At 51.3% G+C, this 22,539-nt stretch overlaps 1 protein-coding gene across 1 annotated transcript in view; it reads left to right on the top strand.

Moving 5' to 3' along the window:
• Positions 1 to 22,539, top strand: part of ADSL (adenylosuccinate lyase) — a 158,780-nt gene that overhangs the window by 62,533 nt on the left and 73,708 nt on the right. The window contains exons 9-11 of the mRNA XM_075321777.1: positions 1,551 to 1,698; positions 3,184 to 3,274; positions 18,385 to 18,474. Coding sequence (XP_075177892.1) covers positions 1,551 to 1,698; positions 3,184 to 3,274; positions 18,385 to 18,474 — 329 coding nt within the window. The remainder of the gene's footprint in view (positions 1 to 1,550; positions 1,699 to 3,183; positions 3,275 to 18,384; positions 18,475 to 22,539) is intronic.

The following is a 22,539-nucleotide window of genomic DNA, read 5'->3' as shown; positions in this document are numbered from 1 at the left end:
CAGAAGAGACAAACGTGAATATCTCTGCAATGAAACAACGCAGCTTCAAATGGAAGAGTGGGAGAATCAGGAGGGCACAGCGGTTTGTTTTTTTGTTTTTATTTTTTTAAGGAATTTAATTTTTGTTGTACAATACCAATATCTTTAAATAAGGATTAAGGCGACTTTTCAGGATCAGTAACTTTTATAGCTTTCCCTCATCCTGTTATATTTTTGTTAGCTACTTTAGAATTCAGTGTGACATAGTAACTAGTGAAGCATATGTAAATACAAACTGTATATGTCCTGCTCCCCCTCCCACGTCTCAGTGCTGGCATCAGTGATAGTAAATCTGACCTGAATTTGCATTGTTGCCCCCACACATACTCCCTCCCACCTCTCAGCAGTGATAATAAATGCACTGTCAAACTCCACCGGACCCAAAAGCATTACGAAGATTGACTGATGACCGGCTCATGCAGCCTTTTATCTATTTCCCCATTTCTTCAAGATGGCTGGACCGGCATTGTAAATCAGCATTTGAACCTTGCACCCCTACCTCACCCCATTGTAAGCTCTTACAAGCAGGCTTGTCGGTATTTTAGCCGGCAGCACAGGCAGCGTGAGAGCGGCAGAGGCTGGTAACGAATGTAAATATCGGGTAACCAGGGAAAGGTCTTCCCTTGGTTACCCGATGTTTACCCTGGTTACAGCTTTCCGCAGCTGCCAGACGCCGGCTCCTGCTCCCTGCTCGCTTCATTTCGTCGCTCTCTGGCTGTCACACACAGCGATCTGTGCGTCACAGTGGGAGAAAGACAACCAAAAAATGAAGCTGGACATTCAGCAACGACCTCACAGCAGGGGCCAGGTCGTTGCTGGATGTCACACACAGCGACAGCGACGGGACGTCGCTGCAACGTCACAGAAAATGGTGACGTAGCAGCGACGTTGTTATCGTCGTCGCTGTGTGTGACACCACCTTTACTGATCCTGAAAGGTCTACTTAAGCCCTATTTAATGATAACATTAGTATTGTACTACAATCTGTACATATAAATGTTACAGGCAGTTCCAACTGAGCTTTAAACACAGGTCTGAAAAAGTGATACGTAAATCAACCAATTTTTTGTAACATGGACCTTTTGGGGCACATCGATTATAAATGTAAAAATTATTTTTGAGAAACTTTGCACATTAGTGTATCTGTGTGGTCGTCAGCATTTTCTTTGATATTGCAGAGGCTCCATATGACTCCAAGCGTTTTCACTCTACCTATAGTCAACATTGTAATTAAGAATTGGCATTAATTGCCTCTTTAGTAAGATGTCTGCGCTCACAATGGTCATGAAGCATGTGGCACATTACAGGAGCAGAAAGTCTTTATTGCTCATAGTTTTTCTATATAATCCGAGTGTCCCCCCCCCCCCCCCTCCCCCTGTATTGTAGATCACTGACTGTTTGCCGTAGCGGCCACAGGCTGAGCGGGGATGGATTTTTCTAAGTATGTAATCATGAGTAAGGTGATAGTTATGTGGTAGCTATCATAGTACATAATTGCGCTATTGTTCCAGGATCCAGTGCAATGCCCTACAAGAGAAATCCCATGCGCTCTGAGCGTTGCTGCAGCCTGGCCCGTCATCTGATGACGCTCATCATGAACCCGCTCCAGACCGCTTCTGTGCAGTGGTTTGAGCGCACACTGGATGACAGCGCCAACAGGTATAATTAACCCTTATGATCCGTCTTGGATATTGAATTAAAATAAAGTACACCTCCATCTCTACCCAAGAAGAAAAAGCCACTTCAGCAGGCTGCTGTAGATGGCGTCAGTGAGGCCAACGCTCGCCTTTTCTGCATTACTATTATCTTGTGATCTAAAGTTTGCATTGATTGCAGTCATTGGCTAATAATTGTCAGCACACTGTCCACTTGTTATAGTGCAACTTTGGCCAAAAGCTGAAAATATTAATTTTGAATGGATGAAAGGGAATTCATCACCATGTGATGGCTGCATGAAGTAGTGACATGAGGTTTTCAGCAGCGTCCTATCCGTGAATATGCGGTCAGTTTGATTTCAAGGGTAACTAAAAAAAAAGAAAAAATAGGTTTAATATATTGTAGCTAATGATTAACAAGCACTGCCATGTTGAGGTGCTCGGTACTTATAACGAGCAGTCGGACACTCGGATGGGCTTTACTCGCTTACTGACTATAATGTAAGTCAATGGGAAACTCAAGCATTTTTCCTGAAGGTCATCTGGCAAAAAGCTTGCATTCAGCATTGATTTCCATTATACTCGGTACATGAGTCAAACCTGTCCGAGCGTATGACTGCTCTTTACGAGTACCCAGCACCCGAGCATGGTAGTTGCCCGCTCATCACTAGTTACAAGTACTGAGCACCCGAGCATGGTAGTGCTCACTCATCACTAGTTACGAGTACCCAGCACCTGAGCATGGTAGTGCCCGCTCATCACTAGTTACAAGTACTGAGCACCTGAGCATGGTAGTGCCCGCTCATCACTAGTAACGAGTCCTGAGCATGGTAGTGCCCGCTCATCACTAGTTACGAGTCCTGAGCATGGTAGTGCCCGCTCATCACTAGTTACGAGTCCTGAGCATGGTAGTGCCCGCTCATCACTAGTTGTAGCCACTATTCAATAATTTAGACGAATGTGAGTTCTGGTCCTGAGACCCTCAACGGTCACCAAAAGGAAAAGTGAGCTTATTCTCAGAGCAGGATGTAGACTGTAAACCTGTTGAGCTCTTACACCTCTTTGCTCTGCCGCCTCCGTTTGCTCTATCGATGGGGGAAATGGTTCTCAGGACCATGACTTCCACCAATCAAAACTATTATACAGTGGCGAAAATGTATTAAACTTTCCCCCTTTGTACAGTGATTTGGGGGGGGGGGGGAATCCCTGTTAATTAGCAAAAGGGAGTGAATGGAGCCTGCAGCTTGGAATATCCCCGTCTTCTAACTATAGCAGATACACTGATGGAATCAGTCACTACTTCTTGCTGCAGCTGATGAGATGAGATTCCTCCTTTCTAAACCATGCACTTTGTAACCATTGACCCAATGACTACACCTCCTGACCCCCTGCCCCTTTATAACTGAGCGTACGTGTTTCCTCCTTGGAAATCATGCATTAAGTGGCTGCCATTGACCTTTTTCTCTGTGTATTTGTCTTCCTTTTCTAGGCGTGTTTGCTTGGCAGAAGCTTTCCTAACTGCAGATATTGTACTCAGCACGCTGCAGAACATCTCTGAAGGCCTTGTGGTTTATCCTAAGGTAATGTCGACTTAAATCAATATGTTCGTTTTGTTTGTTTTTTTTACTATAAAGAGGAGCCATCACCTTTGGAAGCCTTTCTCAAGTATATACAGTTAGGAAAATTCTGCTAGTGATCTAGTAACATTAACTGTGCCCATTTTTAAGAAAGGGAGCCTGTATCAGGTGCTCTGCACAGGCAGAAGTGAAGTGTCATTATTGTATAAGCTTGGTGAGACTGCCTGGTTTCTAGCTGATGGATGTCACTCCTGCCTTATTACCAGTGTACAATACTGCCCTGTGTATTGTAGAGCAATAGGAGCAGACTAGAAGAAGCCGCAACAGAGGTAAATCCTTTCCTAGCCTTCTCGATATGTAGTGGCTGCTGCTGGCTCTGTCTGTATACAGTGTGTCCACCCATATCCTGTCCACCGCCATTAACTTGAGAACGGCGGCAGCTATAGGCATAGAAGTGGTGTCTAGGTATAGTAAAGTAGCCATGCGCTACACAATGAAACCACCTATAGCGCCACCTGGTGGAAAACAACGGAGTTAGCATTTTTATCTCCAAAATGGAACAAGATAAAGAAAAAAAAGTGAATTACAAAGTTGTAGGGCATCATCAATTCAATACTGTATAGTGAAGATTTTGATTAACCATTTACATGATGCTATGTCCTCCTTTACACAGACTGCTTAATACACAGGAACACATCTTACATGACTGGCGCTTTTTGTATCCGGCTCCTGGCAGGATGTGAGGGAATTGTCCACTTCATTGTAATTTCTTTTCCACACATTTAATGAAAAAGAAGTGAATTGGTTCTCTATAGTATTCAATTAACCAGTGATTTGATGAAACAAGTGATTGAAGAATCCACCCAAAATCCTGACGGAGCTGAGCCCAAAGCTGCGTTTACTGTGCGGATGCTTTATAGAATCGCACCCCACTCATAGCTGGTATCTTTTAGATCAGAGTCTAACCAGTTGTTGCACTTGTCCCAGTACAATGAAAGTGGGGCCTCATTCACACATCAGTATATTTGATCAGTATTTCTATGTCAAAAAGAGGAATGTCTCCAAAACAGAACTGGTGTCAGTCTTTCAATTTTAGTTTCTGTAAGTTCCTCTTCTGTCTTTGACGCGCAAACACTGATGAAAAATACTGACGTGAATGAGGCCTAAGGCTATGTGCGCACTAGAAATGTGAAGTCTCAAGAAAATTTCTTGAGAAACTTCTGGGAGTGAAAGATTTCCAGACCTCCGGAAAAAATCATGCGGATTTGCCGCGGATTAGCCGCGATTTTCCCGCGGGTGGTTCCCTGCGGATTTTGCAGGCTGTACTGCCGAAATCCGCAGGGTACCTGCGGAAAAGAATTGACATGCTCATTTTCTCAAGAAATTTTCTCGAGAAATTCTTCAAGGAAATTTCTTGAGAAAAATCCGCACAGTGCGCACAGCTATTTTTTTTTTCCATAGAATTTGCTGGGAAATGTCTGCACAAAGATTGCAGACATTTCTCAAGAAATTTCCGCGGCAAATCCGCGGGTAAATCCGCGGGTAAAATGGTCTAGTGCGCACAGAGCCTAAGGGTCCATTTACAGTGTTAAAGGTAATTTCTTTGTCGCTCCATTGGGAGACCCAGACAATTGGGTGTATAGCTTCTGCCTCTGGAGGCCACACAAAGTATTACACTTAAAAGTGTAAGCCCCTCCCCTCTGCCTATACACCCCCCCGTGCATCACGGGCTCCTCAGTTTTTATGCTTTGTGCGAAGGAGGCACACATGCACGCAAGCTCCACATTTTAGTCAGCAGCAGCTGCTGACTATATCGGATGGAAGAAAAGAGGGCCCATAACAGGGCCCCCGGCATGCTCCCTTCTCACCCCACTCTGGTCGGCGGTGCTGTTAAGGTTGAGGTACCCATTGCGGGTACAGAGGCTGGAGCCCACATGCTGTTTTCCTTCCCCATCCCTTAGGGGCTCTGGGTGAAGTGGGATCCTAATCGGTCACCAGGCACTGGGACCGCGCTCCCTCCGCAGCCCCTGGGGAATCTGCTGGACAGGAGCCGGGTATCATCAGGGACAAGGCCCTGCTACTCTGAGGTACTCTGTGTCCCCTTGGGGACCGCGCATAGAGCGCCTGTGTTATGGACGCTGCAGCAGCTGCTGGGTGTGTTAGTGCGCCGGGACTACCGCGCTGACCGCGCTTGTTTGCCGGCCGCGCTTATAACTATAGTCCCCGGCTTTTGCGGCCTAGTACCGCATACTCCCGCCCCCGGGCCTGCCAGTCAGGGGTAAGGGCGGGACGCTGCACTGGACGTCAGCGCTGAGGGCTGGAGCATACTTTGTATCCTCCTCCCCCCTCACTGAGCACCGTGGGGCACCAGATTCCCGCACTTTCTGAGGCACGCCCACGGCTCCCTCCTCCTCTCAGAACACTGGCAGCCATTCCTGTCAGCACTTCAGACGCTGGAGAATTTCAGAGGGGAGACAACACCGAGCTCCACAGCTCTGGGAGGCCCGGGCAGGGAATCTGGTGGTCACACAACCGCTGCAGGCGGTCGGTAAGCCGCACCTGTTACTAGGTGCTGGTCCCCCTGGGTGCCGAAGTGTATATTTATATGCTTATATTGTATACATTTACTCTGTACGGCCGCACTATTTGCTTTTGGCTATATACCCTCACTGATTGCTCTAAGGGGAGACAACAGCATGTTGTCCGCAAAAAGCAAGGGTGCCAAGGCACAGGCTTACTTTGCAACCTGTACCTCATGTGCGGCAATGCTTCCTGCAGGTTCCACCTACCCTCATTGTGTGCAATGCTCGGCCCCTGTGACACTCACTCAGCCGGAGCCTCTGCCACTGGTGGAACCCCCGGCCCAGGTGGAACCACCTGCTGCCACTGTCTAGGTGACAGGGACAGAGTTTGCAGTATTCGCTGACAAACTGTCTGAATCTATGGATAAATGGTCTGCTAAAATACTAGAAGCTTTGCAGTCCAGACCGGTAACACAGGCCCCGGGCACTGTTGAATCATTGTCCCCAGGCCCCCCTCGGTTGGAGCAGCAAAGTGCTCCTGGGGCGACTCATAGGTCCCACGGTGAGGACTCCGACACGGACCACAGTCCCAGACCGCCTAAGCGGGCTCGCTGGGAGCTTCCCTCGACTTCATCACACTGTTCAGGGTCTCAGCATGAGGACTCTCTGGAGGATGAAGCGGAGGTGGCAGATCAGGGCTCTGATCCTGACACCGCTCTCAACCTTGATACACCTGAAGGGGACGCCATAGTAAACGACCTTATAGCGTCCATCAATCAGGTGTTGGATCTTTCTCCTCCAGCTCCTCCGATTGAGGAGTCAGCTTCTCAACAGGAGAAATTCCATTTTAGGTTCCCCAAACGTCCACGGAGTGGGTTTCTTGATCACTCCGACTTCAGGGATACAGTCCAGAAACACCGAGCCTTTCCAGATAAGCGCTTTACTAAGCGCCTTAATGACACTCGTTATCCCTTCCCCCCTGACGTAGTCAAGGGTTGGGCTCAGTGTCCCAAGGTGGATCCTCCAGGCTCTAGACTGGCGGCTAGATCCATAGTTGCAGTGGCAGATGGTGCATCACTCAAGGATGCCACTGACAGGCAGATAGAGCTCCTGATGAAATCCATCTATGAAGCTATTGGCGCGTCCTTTGCTCCGGCATTCCCAGCCGTATGGGCACTCCAAGCTATCTCAGCTTGTCAGTCTGAGATTAATGCAGTCACACGTGCCTCTACTCCGCAAGTAGTGTCCTTAACCTCTCAGGCGTCGGCGTTTGCGTCCTACGCCATGAATGCTGTCCTGGACTCTGCGAGCCGTACGGCGGTAGCATCCGCCAATTCGGTGGCAGTCCGCAGGGCCATGTGGCTACGTGAATGGAAGGCAGACGCTGCTTCCAAAAAGTTCTTAACCGGGTTGCCATTTTCTGGCGACTGCCTGTTTGGCGAGCGACTGGATGAAATCATTAAACAATCCAAGGGAAAGGACTCGTCCTTACCCCAGTCCAAACCAAACGGACCTCCACAAAGGAAGGTACAATCGAGGTTTCGGTCCTTTCGGCCCTCAGCCAGATCTCAATTCTCCTCGTCCAACAGGCCACAGAAGGGTCAGAGGAACTCCGATTCATGGCGGTCTAAGTCACGTCCTAAGAAGACCGCCGGAGGAACCGCTCCTAAAGCGGCCTCCTCATGACTTTCGGCCTCAGCAAACCGCATCCTCGGTCGGTGGCAGGCTCTCCCGCTTTTGCGACGCCTGGTTGCCACATGTCCAAGACCGATGGGTGAGAGACATTCTGTCTCACGGTTACAGGATAGAGTTCAGCTCTCGTCCCCCGACTCGTTTCTTCAGAACATCTCCGCCCCCCGAGCGAGCCGATGCTCTTCTTCAGGCGGTGAGCACTCTGAAGGCAGAAGGAGTGGTGATCCCTGTCCCCCTTCAGCAATGGGGTCACGGTTTTTACTCCAACTTGTTTGTGGTGCCAAAAAAGGACGGATCTTTCCGTCCCATTCTGGACTCAAAACTGCTCAACAGACACGTGAAAACCAGGCGGTTCCGGATGGAATCCCTCCGCTCCGTCATCGCCTCAATGTCCCAAGGAGACTTCCTAGCATCAATCGACATCAGAGATGCTTATCTCCACGTGCCGATTGCACCAGAGCATCAGCGCTTCCTGCGCTTCGCCATCGGGGACGAACACCTTCAGTTCGTGGCACTGCCTTTCGGCCTGGCGACAGCCCCACGGGTCTTCACCAAGGTCATGGCAACAGTGGTAGCAGTCCTACACTCTCAGGGACACTCGGTGAGGCCCCCTTGAGGCGCCTCATGCACTTCCTAGAGAAGATGGTGGCAGCAATGGAGGCAGTTCCTTTTGCGCAGTTTCATCTGCGTCCACTTCAATGGGACATTCTCCGCAAATGGGACAGAAAGTCGATGTCCCTCGACAGGAACGTCTCCCTCTCGCGGGCAGCCAAGGCCTCCCTTCAGTGGTGGCTTCTTCCCACTTCTCTGTCGAAGGGGAAATCATTCCTGCCCCCATCCTGGGCTGTGGTCACGACGGACGCGAGTCTGTCAGGGTGGGGAGCGGTCTTTCTCCACCACAGGGCCCAGGGTACCTGGACTCAGCCAGAGTCCTCTCTTCAGATCAATGTTCTGGAGATAAGGGCAGTGTATCTAGCCCTAAAGGCGTTCCAGCCGTGGCTGGAAGGCAGGCAGATCCGAATTCAGTCGGACAACGGCACGGCGGTGGCATATATCAATCACCAAGGCGGCACACGCAGTCGGCAAGCCTTCCAGGAAGTTCGGCGGATTCTGCTGTGGGTGGAAGCCACAGCCTCCACCATCTCCGCAGTTCACATCCCGGGCGTAGAAAACTGGGAAGCAGACTTTCTCAGTCGCCAGGGCATGGACGCAGGGGAATGGTCTCTTCACCCGGACGTGTTTCAAGAGATCTGTTGCCGCTGGGGAACGCCGGACGTCGATCTCATGGCGTCTCGGCACAACAACAAAGTCCCGGCATTCATGGCACGGTCTCAAGATCACAGAGCTCTGGCGGCGGACGCATTAGTTCAGGATTGGTCGCAGTTTCGACTACCTTGTGTGTTTCCTCCTCTGGCAATGCTGCCCAGAGTGTTACGCAAGATCAGGTCCGACTGCCGCCGCGCCATCCTCGTCGCTCCAGACTGGCCGAGGACGTTGTGGTACCCGGATCTGTGGCATCTCACGGTGGGCCAACCGTGGGCACTACCAGACCGACCAGACTTGCTGTCTCAAGGGCCATTTTTCCATCTGAATTCTGCGGCCCTCAACCTGACTGTGTGGCCATTGAGTCCTGGATCCTAGCGGCTTCAGGGTTATCTCAAGAGGTCATTGCCACTATGAGACAGGCCAGGAAACCAACTTCAGCCAAGATCTACCACAGAACGTGGAGGATCTTCTTATCCTGGTGCTCTGATCATGGTTTTACTCCCTGGCCATTTGCCTTGCCCACTTTTCTGTCATTCCTTCAATCAGGAATGGAGAAGGGTTTGTCTCTCGGCTCTCTTAAGGGACAAGTATCGGCGCTCTCTGTGTTTTTTCAAAAGCGTCTAGCCAGGCTCCCGCAGGTACGCACGTTCCTGCAGGGGGTTTGCCACATAGTCCCTCCTTACAAGCGTCCGCTAGAACCCTGGGATCTGAACAGGGTGCTAACGGCTCTTCAGAAACCACCTTTCGAGCCAATGAGAGATATTTCTCTATCACGTCTCTCGCAGAAGGTGGTCTTCCTAGTGGCAGTCACGTCACTTCGGAGAGTGTCTGAGCTAGCTGCACTGTCATGCAAGGCCCCCTCCCTGGTGTTTCACCAGGACAAGGTGGTTCTGCGTCCGGTTCCGGATTTTCTCCCTAAGGTGGTATCCCCTTTTCATCTCAATCAGGATATCTCCTTACCTTTTTTTTGCCCTCATCCAGTTCACCAATGTGAAAAGGATTTGCACTTGTTAGATCTTGTGAGAGCACTCAGACTCTACATTTCCCGTACGGCGCCCCTGCGCCGCTCGGATGCGCTCTTTGTCCTTGTCGCTGGCCAGCGTAAAGGGTCGCAGGCTTCCAAGTCAACCTTGGCTCGGTGGATCAAGGAACCAATTCTTGAAGCCTACCGTTCTTCTGGGCTTCCGGTTCCGTCAGAGCTGAAAGCCCATTCTACCAGAGCCGTGGGTGCGTCCTGGGCTTTGCGGCACCAGGCTACGGCTCAGCAGGTGTGTCAGCACTACCTGGTCGAGCCTGCACACTTTCACGAAACACTATCAGGTGCATACCTACGCTTCGGCAGATGCCAGCCTAGGAAGGCGAGTCCTTCAGGCGGCGATTGCCCACCTGTAGGAAGGGGCCGTTTTACGGCTCTATTACCGAGGTATTCTTTTACCCACCCAGGGACTGCTTTTGGACGTCCCAATTGTCTGGGTCTCCCAATGGAGCGACAAAGAAGAAGGGAATTTTGTTTACTTACCGTAAATTCCTTTTCTTCTAGCTCCTATTGGGAGACCCAGCACCCGCCCCTGTTCCCTTCGGGCTGTTGTTCTTTTGTGTACACATGTTGTTCATGTTGAACTGTTCTGGGTTCATGGTTTTCAGTTCTCCGAACATCCTTCGGATTGAATTTACCTTAGACCAATTTATATGTTTCCTCCTTCCTGCTTTTGCACCAAAACTGAGGAGCCCGTGATGCACGGGAGGGTGTATAGGCAGAGGGGAGGGGTTACACTTTTTAAAGTGTAATACTTTGTGTGGCCTCCGGAGGCAGAAGCTATACACCCAATTGTCTGGGTCTCCCAATAGGAGCTAGAAGAAAAGGAATTTACGGTAAGTAAACAAAATTCCCTTCGTCTCTCAGTTTTTTATTTTTGTATTCATAATAGTGATTATGAAATCAAGTATTTTTAATACAAAATTAAATTCACTGTTTAGTTTTTATTTAATTCTAGTTTTACTGAAGCACTGGGGGCTGCCATCATGGATTTGCTGTGAGTAACGAGTTACTCACCTCCTTTATGGCAGCCCCCAGTGCATTCACTCTGATGGTCGGACTCCGACTCTATACTTAATACAGGACAGCTCCCTGCTGTCATATGGACGTGCCCCCTGGGCTGTCCAGATCACAGCAGAGGGAGAAGATCAGCGCCATCTTTGTGACTTTCCCCCTGTCAACCGCCAGGATGGATGGGGTGAGTACCCATAACTGATCACCATAACTGATCCTGGCGTGCTGCTCCCCACTCGGCCGCTCACCCCCCCCCTTTGCCTCCACTCACCCCCCCCCCCACTCTGCCGCTCACCCCCCCGCTCCACGCGTGTGTTCACCTCAGGCCTCTGCTGCTCGCTACTATGTACTGTGATCGCTGACAGGAAAAGCTGCCGGGGGTGCAGGTCTCAGGTGAGTGCATGTGGCTAGGAGCGGTGAGCGCGGCGTGACATCTGCAGCTTGAGCGGCACTGCACTACAGATCACCCCTCCTAGCCGCATGTCACCTTGGACCTCTGATCTCGGACGGCAGCACAGTATATGGGGGTGCGAGATACAGTGGGGCATTGGGAAACAGTTTGAGGGGTATTGGGATACAGTGGAGCACTATGCAGCTGGCCTTGATGACACTTTAGACATATTAGGATCACTTTGCAGCCACCAACAAAATGGCTCCCCACTGTGATCCTAAACGTCGTCTTCACTTATCCTTTTAGAAACACCCAGATTGGGAGGGGGAGGTGACATCACAGATAGGAGAGCAGATTCTGCCCACTTTTACTGCAGCTGTAATGTGAGCTGTTCCTACAGTAGCTCTACAGCAGGATTTCAGCAGCTGCTCCCCCTAGTGTTTGAGTGGAAAATATCTAACCCTAATATCTCTCACTCTCTCTCCCTCACTCTCTCAATCTCACTCACTCACTCTCTCACTCACTCATATTTAATATCCTGATTACACAGGCTGACCCGGGTTCAGATGTGCACTGACCAACCTATAATAGTAATTCTGTGCACGTAATCTGCGATTATTCTCAGCAATACAGCTCGCTCTTTCTTCAGCGCTCTATTGGGAGACCCAGACGATTGGGGTATAGCTACTGCCCTCTGGAGGCCACACAAAGCACTACATTAAAAGTGCAAGGCCCCTCCCCCTCTGGCTATACCCCCCCCGTGGTATCACGGGTTCTCCAGTTTTAGCTTTGTGTGCGAAGGAGGTCAGACATTCCATGCATAGCTCCACAGATTTTAGTCAGCAGTAGCTGCTGACTATTTCGGATGGAAGAAAAGAGGACACATATAGTGTCCCCAGCATGCTCCCTTCTCACCCCTGGATGGTGTTGTAAGGTTGAGGTACCTATTGCTGGTACAGGGCTGGAGCCTGACATGCTGTTTTCCTTCCACATCCCCTGGTAGGGCTCTGTGGAAGTGGGATCCTGCCGGCCTCTCAGCTCTGACGCCGGGCTCCATCCACAGACCCATTAGAACCTGATGGAGACGGAGCAGGAGTACGATCAGGGACAGGCCCTGCATCATACAGGTACTCTGTGTCCCCGGCAGGCACAGACACACTCCGGGCTGGCTGGGTGTTGTAGTGCGCCGGGGACCGCAACGTTGGAGCCAGTGTCCCTACAGATTACTGGGGGATTGTTTGTGTATGGGAACGCAGCGCCGACCCCCTCTGGACCGGGCGGCGCTGCTGTGACTTGTGGTGCGCCGGGGATCCGCCGTCCGCGCTTTTACGGCGGCGGCGGTTATAAATTGAGTCCCCGGCTTTTTGGGCCTAGGACGCCGGCAGCTCCGATTCGTTCCCGCCCCCACCCTGTCATTCAGGGTAGGGGAGAGACGCTGTTCGCTAGCAGCGACGAGGGCTGGAGCCTGATTTACATGCTCCAGCCCTCACACTATGCACAGAGGGAAGCAGGCTTCCCGCTCTTGGCCAGGAACGCCCAGGGCCCGCCCCCCTTCTCTCTCAGGACGCCGGCAGCCATTACATGCAGTCTGGCTGGAGGAAGGACGCAAGGCTCTGGGAGACCTGGACTAGGGGCTATCTGGCGACCACACACCCGCTTTTTAAGTGGGCGGTAAGCGATTTTTCTGTGCTGGTCCCTCTAGTGCCTCACGGTGTATTGGTGTACTGTGTAGGATATAGAGATATTGTATTTCTTGCACTGTAAGGTCGCTTCTGGCTGCATCTCCCAGATCACTCTGTGGAAGCAACAACATGCCATCCTCAAAACGCAAGGCTGCCAAGGCTAGGGCTGTGTATACTGCGGGTGCTGCATGTGGGGCTAATCTACCAGCAGGCTCCGATGACCCCCATTGTGTGCAATGCTCCGACCCGGTGCTGCTTCGCCAGCCGGAGTCAGGAGGGAGAGTGACCCAGGCTGAGACGCCTGTAAGTCCTGCCCCGGTGACAGGGACAGACTTTGCAGTTTTTGCTGATAATATGTCTGTCTCTATGGCAAAAATACTTGAAACCTTGCAATCTATGCATGGGGCTCAGTCTTTGGGCACGGCGAGGCCTCTGTCCTCAGGTCCCCCTCACTTGGAATTAATCCAGCCCACAGGGGAGTCCCCGGCTTCACAGGCCGAGGATTATGAGTCAGATGATAGCCCCAGCCACCCTAAGCGAGCTCGCTGGGAAAGACCCTCGACGTCATCACACTGCTCAGGGTCTCAGCGCAATCAGTCTCCCTGTGATGTGTCTGATGAGAGTGATCAGGAATCCATTCCTGGAACCCCTCTCAACCTGGATACCCCTGATGGGGATGCCATGGTAAACGACCTTATCTCAGCCATCAATAGGCTGTTGGATATTTCTCCCCCAGCCCCTTCAGCAGAAGAGGCGGCTGCGGAGCAGGAGAAGTTTCGTTTCCTTTATCCCAAGCGTAAATTGAGTGCTTTGTTGGATCACGCTGACTTCAGAGAATCAATCCAGAAGCACGACGCTCACCCAGAAAGGCGTTTCTCTAAACGATCTAAAGATACGCGTTTCCCTTTCCCCCCTGAGGTGGTCAAGCGCTGGACACAGTGTCCAAAGGTAGACCCCCCGATTTCCAAACTCGCAGCTAGGTCCATAGTTGCAGTGGAGGATGGCGCTTCACTTAAAGATGCCAATGACAGACAGATGGACCTTTGGTTAAAATCTGTCTATGAAGCTATCGGCGCGTCGTTTGCTCCGGCATTCGCAGCCGTATGGGCACTCCAGGCTATTTCAGCTGGCTTAGCAAAAGTGGATGCTATCATACATCCAGCAGTGCCGCAAGTGGCGCACCTTACCACGCAGATGTCGGCGTTTGCGTCTTACGCTATCAATGCGGTCCTAGAATCTACCAGTCGCACCTCAATGGCGTCCGCCAATTCGGTAGTTTTGCGCAGAGCCTTGTGGTTAAAGGACTGGAAAGCAGATGCTGGTTCCAAAAAATGTTTAACCAGTTTGCCTTTATCTAGAGATAGACTGTTTGGCGAGCCATTGGCTGATATCATTAAGCAGTCTAAGGGTAAAGACTCCTCTTTACCACAACCCAGAACAACCAAACCTCAGCAGAAAAAGTGGCAGCAGAGTTTTCAGTCCTTTCGAGGTTCGGGCAAGACACCATTTACCTCGTACAAAGGGACTCAGAGGACGCAAAGAAACTCAGATTCGTGGCGGGCTCACACGCGCCCCAAGAAAGCAAATGGAGGTACCGCTTCCAAAGCGGCTACCTCATGACTTCCAGCCCCCTCCCTCCGCATCGCCGGTCGGGGGCAGGCTCTCCCGCTTTTCCGGCATTTGGATGTCACAGGTCAAAGACCGGTGGGTGACGGACATTTTGTCTCGCGGGTACAGAATCGAGTTCAATTCTCGTCCTCCAGCTCGGTTCTTCAGAACCTCCCCACGTCCAGACCGAGCAGATGCTCTGCTGCAGGCGGTGGGCTCCCTAAGAGCGGAAGGAGTGGTGATCCCAGTCCCTCCTCAGGAACAAGGGCAAGGGTTTTACTCCAATCTCTTTGTGGTTCCAAAAAAGGACGGCTCGTTCCGTCCTGTTCTGGACCTAAAACGGCTCAACAAACATGTGCACGCCAGGAAGTTCCGGATGGAAACCCTGCGTTCTGTCATTGCCTCAATGTCCAGAGGAGACTTCCTTGCCTCAATAGACATCAAAGATGCTTATCTCCACGTGCCAATTGCTACAGAACATCAACGTTTTCTACGTTTTGTGATAGGAGACGACCATTTTCAGTTCGTAGCTCTGCCATTTGGTCTGGCAACAGCCCCACGGGTCTTCACCAAGGTCATGGCGGCGGTGGTAGCAGTCTTGCACTCTCAGGGACACTCGGTGATCCCTTACCTAGACGATTTATTGGTCAAAGCTCCCTCTCAAGAGGCATGTCAGCACAGCCTGAATGCTACGCTGGAGACCCTACAGTCTTTCGGATGGATCATCAACTTTCCAAAGTCGATCCTATCACCGACTCAATCACTAACGTATCTTGGCATGGAGTTTCATACTCTAGCAGCGATAGTGAAGCTTCCGCTGAACAAGCAGCGGTCACTACAGACAGGGGTGCAATCTCTTCTGCAGGGCCAGTTGCATCCCTTGCGGCGCCTCATGCATTTCCTAGGGAAGATGGTGGCAGCCATGGAAGCAGTTCCCTTTGCGCAGTTTCATCTGCGCCCACTTCAATGGGACATTCTCCGCCAATGGGACGGGAAGTCAACGTCCCTGGACAGGAAAGTCTCGCTTTCCCAGACGGCCAAGGACTCCCTACAATGGTGGCTCCTTCCCACCTCATTGTCTCAGGGAAGATCCTTCCTGCCCCCATCCTGGGCAGTAGTCACAGGGCTCAGGGGACGTGGACACCGCAGGAGTCCACCCTTCAGATCAATGTTCTGGAGATCAGAGCAGTGTATCTTGCTCTACTGGCCTTCCAACAGTGGCTGGAAGGAAAGCAGATCCGAATCCAATCGGACAACTCCACAGCGGTGGCATACATCAACCACCAAGGAGGGACGCGCAGTCGGCAAGCCTTCCAAGAAGTCCGGCGCATTCTAATGTGGGTGGAGGACAGAGCATCCACCATATCCGCGGTTCACATCCCAGGCGTAGAAAACTGGGAAGCAGACTTCCTCAGTCGCCAGGGCATGGACGCAGGGGAATGGTCCCTTCACCCGGACGTGTTTCAGGAAATCTGTCGCCGCTGGGGAGTGCCGGACGTCGACCTAATGGCATCCCGGCACAACAACAAGGTCCCGGCATTCATGGCGAGGTCGCGCGATCAAAGAGCTCTGGCGGCAGACGCCTTGGTTCAAGATTGGTCGCAGTTTCAGCTCCCATACGTGTTTCCGCCTCTGGCGCTCTTGCCCAGAGTGCTACGCAAGATCAGATCCGAGTGCAGCCGCATCATACTCGTCGCTCCAGACTGGCCGAGGAGGTCGTGGTATCCGGATCTGTGGCATCTCACGATCGGTCGACCGTGGTCACTGCCAGACCGACCAGACTTACTGTCCCAAGGGCCGTTTTTCCATCAGAATTCTGCGGCCCTGAACCTGACTGTGTGGCCATTGAGTCCTGGATCCTAGCATCTGCAGGATTATCTCAAGGAGTCGTTGCCACAATGAGACAAGCTAGAAAGTCGAATTCGGCTAAGATCTACCACAGAACGTGGAAGATTTTCTTATCCTGGTGCTCTACTCAGGGAGTGTCTCCCTGGCCATTTGCATTGCCCAAGTTTCTTTCCTTCCTGCAATCGGGGTTAGAAAAGGGCTTGTCGCTCAGCTCCCTTAAAGGGCAAGTTTCGGCACTATCCGTGTTTTTTCAGAAGCGTCTAGCACGTCTTTCTAAGGTGCGCACGTTCCTGCAGGGGGGTCTGTCATATTGTGCCCCCGTACAAGCGGCCGTTAGATCCATGGGATCTGAACAGGGTACTAGTTGCTCTCCAGAAGCCGCCCTTCGAGCCTCTGAAGGAAGTTTCCTTTTCTCGGCTGTCACAGAAAGTGGCGTTTCTTGTTGCGATCACATCGCTTCGGCGAGTGTCTGAGCTGGCAGCTCTGTCATCCAAGGCTCCCTTCCTGGTGTTCCACCAGGACAAGGTAGTGCTGCGCCCTATTCCGGAGTTTCTCCCTAAAGTCGTATCCTCTTTTCATCTTAATCAGGATATATCCTTGCCTTCGTTTTGTCCTCATCCGGTTCACCGGTATGAAAAGGACTTACGTTTGCTAGATCTGGTGAGAGCACTCAGAATCTACATTTCCCGCACGGCGCCCATGCGCCGTGCCGATGCACTTTTTGTCCTTGTCGCTGGTCCGCGCAAGGGGTTGCAGGCTTCTAAAGCCACCCTGGCTCGATGGATCAAAGAACCAATTCTAGAGGCCTACCGTTCTGCGGGGCTTCCGGTTCCTTCAGGGCTAAAAGCCCACTCAACCAGAGCCGTGGGTGCGTCCTGGGCATTACGTCACCAGGCTTCGGCTCAACAGGTGTGCCAGGCAGCTACCTGGTCCAGTCTGCACACTTTCACCAAGCATTATCAGGTGCATACCTATGCTTCGGCGGATGCCAGCTTAGGTAGAAGAGTCCTGCAGGCGGCAGTGACACCCCCGTAGGGGAGGGCTGTTTTGCAGCTCTAACATGAGGTATTTCTTTACCCACCCAGGGACAGCTTTTGGACGTCCCAATCGTCTGGGTCTCCCAATAGAGCGCTGAAGAAGAAGGGAATTTTGTTACTTACCGTAAATTCCTTTTCTTCTAGCTCTTATTGGGAGACCCAGCACCCGCCCTGTTGTCCTTCGGGATGTTTTTTTGTTGTTTGCGGGTACACATGTTGTTCATGCTGAACGGTTTTTCAGTTCTCCGATGTTATTCGGAGTTAATTTGTTTAAACCAGTTATTGGCTTCCTCCTTCTTGCTTTGGCACTAAAACTGGAGAACCCGTGATACCACGGGGGGGGTATAGCCAGAGGGGGAGGGGCCTTGCACTTTTAATGTAGTGCTTTGTGTGGCCTCCAGAGGGCAGTAGCTATACCCCAATCGTCTGGGTCTCCCAATAAGAGCTAGAAGAAAAGGAATTTACGGTAAGTAACAAAATTCCCTTCTTTTCTCGCCCGCTCTCGCTTGAGGTATCCAGCAGCACTCGACAGGAGCACTTGCTCAGGATAGTCAGGGGTGATGGCTAGCTAAAGTGTAGGGAGGGCTTAAGAAGAAATTCATCCATGTGTGCATACTTGAGGACTCAGTTGAGGTTTTCATTCTGCTGGTACCCAGAGGGGCGATTATAGGCACGCTCCAGGACATGATGGCAGATACTCGTGCATTTTCTATGAGAGCTACATAATGATGATAATGGGCTGGATTTCTCTACACTGAGATAAAAGCTGCCCAGAGTGTTACTTTTTAATAATCTAATACAGGTTAAACATTTCCTGAAAATTAAACATATTGAAATAATATTGTAAATACTTATTGTCATATTTAATGTTATCACTTTCATATTGATGTGATAACCTATATAATGAATTTTCGATTTGCAATATCTGAATAAAAAGTGCAACTCAGAGCTGCTCAGTGCTGGATAATGCATGAATCTGTGACTTTTCTAAATCGCTGCATTCCAATGTATTCCCAGGTGATCGAAAGGCGCATCCGTCAGGAGCTTCCATTCATGGCCACAGAGAATGTAATCATGGCGATGGTGAAAAATGGAGGGAATAGGCAGGTAGGTAGCACAATATCTACATCAAAGCAAGAGGTTTTTTGTCTCGGCAATTAACCTCCCCATCAAGTCGAAACATGACCAGCCTTTTTTTTTTTTTTTTTTTTTTTTTTTACGGGAATTCTCTATTAAAAAAAAAAATATATCACAAAACTGAGTACACCCCCCACATTTTTGTAAATACAGTGAAACCTTGGTTTACGAGCATAATCCGCTCTGGGAGTGTGCTTGTAAACCAAGTTACTCGTCTAGCAAAGCAATATTTCACATAGGAAATAATGCAAGCTCAGACAATACGTTCCACAACTTGTTCAATGTCCCATCCTGGTCCCCTATTGTGCCAACACACACACACACACACTGCTCACAACACACACACTGCTCACAACACACACACTGCTCACAACACACACTGCTCACCTTACCTTCCGTTCCATCGCCGGCCTCCTGGTTCTTGTAGTTCGCCGGTACAGGATGTGTATCGGGTAACCATCGCAACGATGGAGGAACTTCCGCTACAAGAGGGATGACGGCAAAGGCAGGAGCCGCTTGCCTCTGATTGGTCAGCGCGCTGCCTTTGAGAAGCGGCTGACAGCGGAAGTTCCTCTATCGTCGCGATGGTTACCCGATACACATCCTGTACCGGCGAACTACAAGAACCAGGAGGCCAGCGATGGAACAGAGGGTAAGGTGAGCATAATATGTGTGTGTGTGTGCATCTTTGTGTGGACTGCAAGAGCGGGTCAGAGCGCGGTTAAAGTACAGAACCGGAAGTGTGTGCGGTGAGTATTTGCTCGTAAACTGAGTTACAAATTTACAGCAAGCTTTGCTCGTCTAGCGAAATGCTCGCAACGGGGTTACTCGTAAACAGAGGTTCCACTGTATCTTATTATCTTTTCATGGGACCACACTGAAGATCTGACACTTAAGGGGGCTGTACGCGGTAGCGATATCGCTAGCAATTTGTAGCGATAGCGAGCGTGTAAGTACCCGCCCCCGTCGTGCATGCGATTGTTTATGATCGCTGCCGTAGCGAACATTATCACTACGGCAGCGTCACACATACTTACCTGGTCGGCAGCGTCGCTGTGACTGCCGAACAATCCCTCCTTCAAGGGGGAGGGACGTTCGGCATCACAGCGACGTCACCGCAACATCACTAAGCGGCCGGCCAATCAAAGCGGAGGGGCGGAGATGAGCAGGACGTAACATCCCGCCCACCTCCTTCCGCATTGATGCCGGCGGCAGGTAAGGAGACCTTCCTCGCTCCTGCGGTGTCTCACTTAGTGATGTGTGCTGCTGCATGAGCGATTAACCACCTGGATAAACAACCCTTACCGATTTTTGAGTTTGGGACGACCTCTCCATGGTGAACGATTTTCACCATTTCTTCATCGTTCCTTATGGGAGACCCAGACCATGGGTGTATAGCTTCTGCCTCCAGAGGACACACAAAGTACTACACTAAAAGTGTAGCTCCTCCCTCCGAGCATATACACTCCCCGGATGACAAATCCAACCAGTTCAATGCTTTGTGTTCAGGAGGTCACACACACACATGCATCATCTGATTTTTGATTTTTGATTTCAAAGATTTGGAAGAAAAGCGGGTCCAATCTGGACTCCCGGCATGTCCCTTCTCACCCCACTGTGTCGGCGGTGCTGTTAAGGTTGATTTTACAAGGCTGGAGCCTTCACATGCCGCGCTCCTTCACCATCCTCTGAGGCTCTGGCTTGAAGTGGGAGCCATCACGGTTCTCACTGCTTTGCAGGAGACCGGTCTCCATCCGCAGCCCTTTTCAGGATCCTGCCGGACGGAGCGCTCACCTCCCAGGGACCTGGCACCTGCGTCTCACAAGCTAAGTACTGAGACGTTATTACCACAGACAGTGGTCTTTCCAAGGGGTCCCTTGTACTTTATATGTTCGGGAGAGTGTGTTTTTATAACTGTGTTAACATTTCCGGCCGGTTCTCCAGTTTTCACTGGAGAACCGCGCCGATGGTGCCTGCACGCTGGCCGCATGTTTAAATCTAGGCCCCGGCTTCACCTGAGGCCTAGTTTCGATTCTCTACCCCTGCATGTCAGCCAGTGCAGAGGGACAGTGTCCGCCCAGCGGCTGTTAACTGTGTTAACATTTCCGGCCGGTTCTCCAGTTTTCACTGGAGAACCGCGCCGATGGTGCCTGCACGCTGGCCGCATGTTTAAATCTAGGCCCCGGCTTCGCCTGAGGCCTAGTTTCGATTCTCTACCCCTGCATGTCAGTCAGTGCAGAGGGACGGTGTGGCTCCGCCCAGCGGCTGTTCAGCACAGGGAACGGACACTCCTCACTGAGGAAGGATTCCCTCCCCTGTATACCTCATTTGCCCTCCAGATCCTGCTCTCAGAGTAGGCCCCGCCCCCTCTCCTCGCTCCGGCGCCATTTTCTCAGCGTTCTCAATGTCTGCATTAACCACATTGTGACAAATGGAGGCCTGGGCTGGGGGATCTGGAGGGCACAGAGATGTCCCTATGTCAAACGGTCTGGCAAGCCACAAACTCCGGTTGTGCAGCTGCTTATATACTCTGTTTATATACTCTGCTGGGGGTCATTCTGGACAGAGCCCCCACTTCTGCAGCATGTCTCACATGAGAGCAAGGCTGCAAGGCTGTTCTTATTATACACTGCATGTAGACTCGTACTGCCTGTACCGAGCACATAACCACATTGTGATGCTTGCTCTAACATAGTGGTCTCTCAGCCTGGAAGCTCATCAGTGGTCCCTCCAGCTGCTCCGGCTCCGGTGGCTGATCCCCCGGTTTGGGCAGAATCCCTCTCTCCAGGGGACAGCTGTCCCGGACACTGCTGAACATGCATCAGCCCCCTTCTCAGGGCGCTTCTGCTGCTACGGCTCGCTCAGCAAAGCTCACAGAGGATTCCTCATCTGGTCTCAGTCCCCGTCCTCCTAAAATGGAGTCGCAGGGTCCCCTTTCCTTCCTCGTCCCGCAGCTCTGATTCACGAGCCGACTCGCAGGACGAGGAGGATGCTTTTACTAGGGGCTCGGACGCTACGTCATGTACATTGATCTGTCCGAAGGTGACGCAGATGCTAATGATTTGATTGCGTCCATTATATTTGTACTGGACTTCAATCAGCCTGTATCAGGGGTGCATTCCATTCTGGCAGAAAGGCATTAGTATACCTTAAGAGAACAAGGAGTGTGTTCCTTAACCACTCCAGTTTGTCACCCCACTGTGTCCAAGCCCAGAGCCTGTCCTGACAGACGCTTCCCAAAGCGTGGTTCTGATGACTGTTTCCCCCTCCCACCAGTGGTGGTCAGGGAGTGGGCTCATTCACCAAGGGTGGACCCTCCGGTGTCTAGGCTTTCAGCCCGGACAGTTGTATCAGTGGCTGACGGCTCCTCTCTAAGGATCCCACTGTCCGCCAGGTTGTCCTTCTGGCCAAATCTATATATGAGGCAGCAGGGGCCTCGTTCTCCCCATCTTTTGCAGCAGTGCGGGCTCTCAAAGCCACCTCTGCTTCTCTAGAGGAGATGCATCCCCTCACCTAGGGACTTTAGGCCCGAAGTGGTTGCCTTAACTTCCAGGCTTCAGTCTTTTCATCCTAGGCCATGTCTGCCATGCTGGAGACTGTCACCGCACTGCGGTGGCCTCGACTACTTCCCTCGCTATCCGCAGGCTCTGTGGCTTCGAGAGTGGAAGGCAGATGCTTTTCAGAAGTTCCTTGCTGGGTTCCCTTTGCTGGGACCAGTCTATTCGGTGAACAACTGGATGAAATTATTACGGAAGTTTTTTAGCAGGAAGAGTACTTCCATGCCACGAACCCAGGAAACCTGTCCAGAGCAGGAACCAGATGAGGTTTCGTTCCTTTCATTCCTCTAACTGGTCGTCCTCTAAGCCCTCGGCCTCGTCCACTAACTCAGCCAAGGTCCGTAAATCAACTGGCGCATGAAGAAGCCTCCTCTTGTTTATCTGGCCGCGCCAGCAACGTCCTTGGTCGGTGGCAGGCTCTCTCTCTTGGGCGACGTGTGGTTTCAACACGTCTTCGATCAGGGGGTGTGGGTTACCA

This window comes from Anomaloglossus baeobatrachus, chromosome 8 (assembly GCF_048569485.1).
Source record: "Anomaloglossus baeobatrachus isolate aAnoBae1 chromosome 8, aAnoBae1.hap1, whole genome shotgun sequence".
NCBI classification, from domain to species: Eukaryota; Metazoa; Chordata; class Amphibia; order Anura; family Aromobatidae; genus Anomaloglossus; species Anomaloglossus baeobatrachus.
The sequence above is the reverse complement of the archived record's forward strand: the minus strand, read 5'-3'. Positions and strand labels throughout refer to the sequence as shown.